This window comes from Prunus dulcis, unplaced genomic scaffold, assembly GCF_902201215.1.
Source record: "Prunus dulcis unplaced genomic scaffold, ALMONDv2, whole genome shotgun sequence".
In the NCBI taxonomy this organism is placed as follows: Eukaryota; Viridiplantae; Streptophyta; class Magnoliopsida; order Rosales; family Rosaceae; genus Prunus; species Prunus dulcis.
The window spans coordinates 1-5,774 of NW_023010618.1; the positions used below are offsets into that span (position 1 = coordinate 1).

Consider the following 5,774-nt stretch of genomic DNA (forward strand, 5'->3'; position numbering starts at 1 on the left):
GTCGAGATTCAAAAGGTATAAATTCTAAAAATAGGTTTGTTAACTATACTGATGGTGGGTCTAAATTTCGCAGGTCAAATGAACGAAAGAATCCAAGAGAAAAGGTCCAATGTTTTGAATGTGAAGGCTATGGACACATATCTTCGGAATGTGCCAACACCTTAAAGAAACAAAAGGATAGCAAGAATAAGGCAATGCATATTACTTGGAGTGATAGTGAATCGAAATGCGAGAATGATGAAAAGACGGTTGCACTCATAACCACAGTTAGCTTGGATGAATCACATGAGGATGATGATTGTAAAGAAGTTGCTGTGCTGAAGCTGGAAAATTGCAGGATTGCAAACGAGTTTCAATCCCCTGATGCAGATTCTAAAAAGGTAAGTGCAGGTATGAACGAAAAATTGATGTTTTTGCAGAAAAAATTGACTGATCAGAATAAATTAATTGCTTCTCTAACTTCTGACAACAAAGCCCTTGAACTTGAACTTAAAAATTCAAAGGAAAGGATTGTTTCTTTAACCATTGGTGCAGAAAAAATTGACAAGATGATTAGCATGGGACGAAGAGATGGTGACAAACGAGGCTTGGGATTTCAACCAAGTAATAAGTCTTCCGCTGTGTCTAAAACAAAGTTTGTCAAATCCACTTCACTCATTGAACCTTCTGCCCCTCATGAAGTCAAGAAATTTATTCCAATCTGTCACTTTTGTGGAACTCGTGGGCACATAAGACCAAGATGCAATAAGCTTCGAAACGAATTTTTCGTTCAAATTCTCATGGCATGGGTGGAAAAGTAAGTATCCAACATAAGATTTCAAATCTTATGAATGAGGTAAACCGCTTATCCAAACTATCTTCTTTTCATTGTTTGCCATCAACTAAGACAAAGTTAGTTTGGAGGAAAAAGGAAAATCATAATTGTATGTTTGCCTCCACTAATGTTGTGCATGAACCCGTTGCTTTAGAAAATTTGGATCTTAAATGTCTTGTTGCAAAACCTTTGGATAATCTTCAATTTGACACTCTTAGAAAGTCTTTAGGTATTTGTTCTTTTGAATAATTGTTTGTATGCATGCCAAAAGACTCCAGCTATTATCTTCTCTGTTTTTGAATTTGGATTAAATTCTAAGTATTTTGTTCAGCACATGCAGGGATTGATAAGCAATATCAATCCTACTGACGTCTGGAAGTTTTTGCTGATCTTAGATTGGATTTTTGGCGTTGGATCACTTTGGGCAGTTTAATATTGGGTTTTTGTGAATGGCTATCAACTGTCTTTGTTTTTTATAAAGTCAATTAAATGCTCTTTTTATTAAATCTCATGTGTCTCATTTAGCACATACACTCTAATCTTGTTTAATAATTTTGAATGAATCCTCATCTTGCCCTTGTCTTGATACTAGATTTGCATTATACTTTTTGCTACTGAGCTCACAATTTTGTAACATCTCTTTAATTAAAAGAAAAGTAAAATAAGTGCTTGATCCTTGCCAAGTAACCGGGCCTCTTGTCTAACCAACGTCGAGGCTCGCGTCAAAAAGCTTTGATCTTATACACTTTGTTCTTCTTTGTAGCCTACATGACTCGGGTTAGTACATCCTAGGGGTGCTTTAACACCCATTGTCTTAAAGTCAACTGACTTGAGCACATTGATTTAACACCCGTTACATGGGTCTTGTAGAAAGCTTAATAAAGTTAGCATTAAAAATAATAAATAAAAATAAAAAATTCAAAAAAAAAAAAATGAAAGTGGTGACCTCTGTATGCATTTTGTATGTGTTTATTCTATGTTCTTGGCTTGCTCTTGATTGGATTTTTTCTTTGTTATTAAATAAGTTTGGTCACATAACATGAGATTGAGATTTAATATTTGCTCTTTTGATGGACTTTATCTCTTACAAATACTTTTGATTTCCTTTTTATAATCCTAGTATTTGATTAAACCTTTGTGATTTGATGTGCCTTCAATCTTGAAAGGCTTTGCTTCAAATGCTTCTAGAGAGATATTGGTATTGGTCTTGCTTGTCTATCCTTCTGCATAGTGTTGGCATGTACTCAAGTTTTTTTTGGCATGAATGAAGGAGGAGTCTTGGGTTCTTATTAAGCATAGTAATTGATGTTTTGATTGATGTCTTTGTGGTTTCGTCTCTTTTCTAAGTGTGGCTTATATTTTTTTTCAGTTTTTTTTATTCAGTGGCTTTATTAGTTTTTTTCAAACATAGTGTAGTTTTATGCTTCTTGTTTAATTGTGCAGTTAGGCTTTCCTTCATGTTACTAAGATGGATACATGATAAATTGAACCTGAGGATTGCAGCATCATTATCAATCCTGCCAGTTGCAGACTTGTGGCACAACTGATTTTTTTTCCCTCTTATTTTTGCCTTTATATCTGCTCCCTTGTACTCTTTCCTTGCTCTTTGGATTTCCTGACAAAAAGGGGGAGAGATTATTGTGAAATTATAATAAAAAGGGGGGGAGATTGTGTTGTATAATTAAGGGGGAGTAGTGTTGTAATTTTGCCTTGAATTACATTTCTTCTCCCACATGCTTCACTGGTTTTGTTGTTTCATAATGTGCAGGGATTCAGAGCCTTGAGTTTAGAGTAGGATTTCATTTGTTGAATCCCATGCAATTTCTTTTGAGTTGTAATAGGTGTTTTGTCTAGGAAATGCCAAAGGGGGAGATTGTTAGTATGAAAATTGTATTGTCATTTCCTAGACTCTAGCATAGGTTGGGAATTAGTGTGTGAACTTGTTTTATTGGAAGCTTTGGCGCAACACATTCATTCTGGATCTTTGAAGTATGACGTGATCGATATGAGAAACTGAGTTCAGGTAAATCATGACATAATCATGCATTCATTATAGGATTCCTAGTTGGAGTTATTTTCAATCAAGTATTTTCATGTTAATCCTATTTTTATTAGGATTAGATTTTTTATCTTGAGATTACTTTCCATAGTTAAACTCTATTTTGATTTAAGTTAAAATATTATATTGATACCTAATTGGTCTCTTTGATAAAGATTGTTATCTTGTATAACAATCCTTGCATAAGTACGTTGCTCATCTTGTGCCCACTTTGAATGCCATCAAATAGTCATAGTTGAATAGGTTTAGTGGGTGTTTATATTGCATCAGGTTTAGGAGTCTTAATTGAAGTGGGTTTGGCACTTGTGGGATGCCATCTGACTAGGCATAGGAAACCTTGAATAAAAGGAGGATGCCTCTCCTTGGTTGCGTGGCTTTTGATATTTTGTGTGGAGCATATAGAATTCTAAGGAAAAAGCTGCTGTGCATTTATTTGATATAAATCATCAAGTGTTTAATGTTTACTTGGTGATTTATCAAACACTTTAATCATTCATATTGCATTCATATGCATGTCGGTGACTCATATAGTAGAGAGCACCAAGATCGTTGTGGCGGTCTTTCCCCGGTGAGCTTGAATCAATCGTGACCAGTATCGGATTCAACATAAGAAGAGTTGGAAGAACTCCGGCGAGCTTGAAGCAATCGTGACCAGTATTGCGTTCAACATAAGGAGTGTCGAAGATCATCCCGTGACAGAAGTTGAGTTACGAAGAACTCGGTAAACATTATCTAGAATGAGTCTAGGATAAGTGTGTGAGTACTTCTTGTAATCATCGTTCTATAGTGGATTTGAGCTGGACTGACGAGTCCCGTGGATTTTCCCCAGAGGTGGGGTTTTACCACGTAAAATAATTCTCTGCTTGTTCGTTTATTTTAAGCAGCACATCTCAGGATTGATAACTCATATCAATCCTGCTTCAAAGGTTGATCATTATTTATTGCAAAAAATTCGAATTAGCTTGTTTAACATTCTCCAGGCATATATAGATATCCTACAGGTATTTTCATAGGTACGGAATGAAAAAACAGAAATGAGATAAGTGGTATTTAAGAAATATCAAAGTTATATAAGTTCTTGTTATTAACTTGTCATTACCCTGTAAACAGATCCGAATCCGCCCTCTCCAAGTTTATTTGCTTCAGAAAAGTCATCTGTGGAAACTCTAATGGTGGCCAAGTCAAATTGCAAGGATTCTGCAGATCCAATTTCATCTGTATCGTCGCTGTCTGAGGAACAATTGAAATTCTAAAAATGCCTATAAAAGTGGTAGTACTTGGCTTCCTCCCTATCAAATGGAATAATATGATTAATTAATGTTCACTAGAGTTGCGTCCTTACCTGGAATTAACTTCCCAGTTTCAAGTATTTTCTTTGTCCTCCTTACTCTTAAACAAATGCAGAAGAATATAACTATCAGTACCACAGAAACAACAATTGGCACAACAATAATGATGACAATCTGAGATCTGTTACTCTTCGATCCTGCAAAAAACAAAAATCTCATTTGCATTAATTTGAATACATACATACATCTGTATATGAACTCTATTCGACCCAAAATTGTTGTAGTGTCAATGGTAGCAATTAATGGTCCCTCAACTTTTACACGAGACAACTACATCAACTAAAAATTGAATTGAAAGACTAAAATGTAACTCATCTACAAATTCCTGGACAATTGCTCTAGTTAAGCCAACTTTATTTCTTCAAAGCATAATATACTGGGATGTAAATATATATATATATATATATGTACCTCCTGTACTGGTTGACGGGGGAGGAGGACTAGACAGTGGAGGTGGAGAAGACGGCAATGGTCGGACAGTTGTAGGGTCAACGATGGGATAGATCTCATACCTAAGATCACAGCTGGGTTTACTAATACGACCACCTTCCTTCCCCGGAAAATATTCTGGGATATCTGCCATAGAACTACCCAAGCAATAACTGCAGTTCTGCTCGGTCAAATCCGGCCTACACTGCGCAAGTCCATAGATTGTTTGGAAGTTGGGAGCGGTTGCGGTCCCTACCGCAAATTTTCGAAGTGAACCGTTCCCTGCAGCTTGACCCCTTAGGTCATCCAGTAGCGTCCTCAGCTCTTGAAAAAACCCGTCGACGTTGGACACGTTCTGTACGTTATACCACCGGAAAGCAGGGAAAGTTTCAATGGCTCCGTAGATGGAGCGGTTGGCGTAGCGAAGCGTGCACAGGTCAAATATGCCGAAAGCTTCCTTTTGATTGGGACAGACCTGTGTGAGCTGTTGTGTGCCTTTGCTGAGGCAGCCACGGCAAATGTCCACCGTGACATCCCCTCGACATAGCCCGATTGCGTAAACCTGGTCGGGGTTTTCCCCGTAGGATGAGTTGTAGAAGCCGTAGCCATTACCGTTGTTGGAGGGGGAAAAAAGAGAAGAGAGAAGGGTGTTGAGGTTTGTCTGGTATGTACTGTTGGTGGTGTAGTTGCCTTTATCGTTGTAACACCATGGGGTTATAGATTGAGTGCTGATCATGAGGAACAAAACGGGAGAAAGGAAGAACAGAAATCTGAAGGAGAACATTAATGGCGCCATTCTGTTTGTACATTATTGTTGGTCAAATCAAAACTGTGTTTATATACTTTTTATTCTCTTGTCGTGTTGATAAAAAGAAAAAAAAAAAGAGAAAAAAAGAGAGCTTAATACATAAAAATGAAAATGTAATTTATTTCTCAAATGATATAATAATACTCAGACCAAATCCTTCCAATTCCAATTCATCAAAATACTTCTTTTGAGGATTGATTGAGACTGGACAAAAGAGAGTAGTGCCTACAACTATTCACTCGGTATAAGTCCGTGTCTTTAAAGCAGTTTTCTACTAGTGGGGACCAACTTTCTTTTATCTCTATTGCTTTTTTT

At 36.8% G+C, this 5,774-nt stretch overlaps 1 protein-coding gene across 1 annotated transcript; it reads right to left on the reverse strand.

Annotated features, from left to right (window-relative positions):
• Positions 1-4,472: 4,472 nt before the first annotated feature.
• Positions 4,473-5,447, reverse strand: LOC117613775 (cysteine-rich receptor-like protein kinase 26). The gene is made up of 2 exons (XM_034342350.1): positions 4,634-5,447; positions 4,473-4,501 (listed from the first exon to the last, which is right to left on the reverse strand). The coding sequence occupies exons 1-2, from the start codon at positions 5,445-5,447 to the stop codon at positions 4,473-4,475; spliced, it is 843 nt and encodes a 280-aa protein (XP_034198241.1).
• Positions 5,448-5,774: the final 327 nt, after the last annotated feature.

What these genes read in the sequence shown, in the direction of transcription:
- LOC117613775 (XM_034342350.1), bottom strand. Translation starts at nt 5,447, where the DNA reads ATGGCGCCATTAATGTTCTCCTTCAGATTTCTGTTCTTCCTTTCTCCC. An exon ending in CCCGTCAACCAGTACAGGAG is followed by an intron (nt 4,502 to 4,633) that starts GTACATATATAT and finishes TTCAATTTTTAG; the next exon opens with TTGATGTAGTTGTCTCGTGT.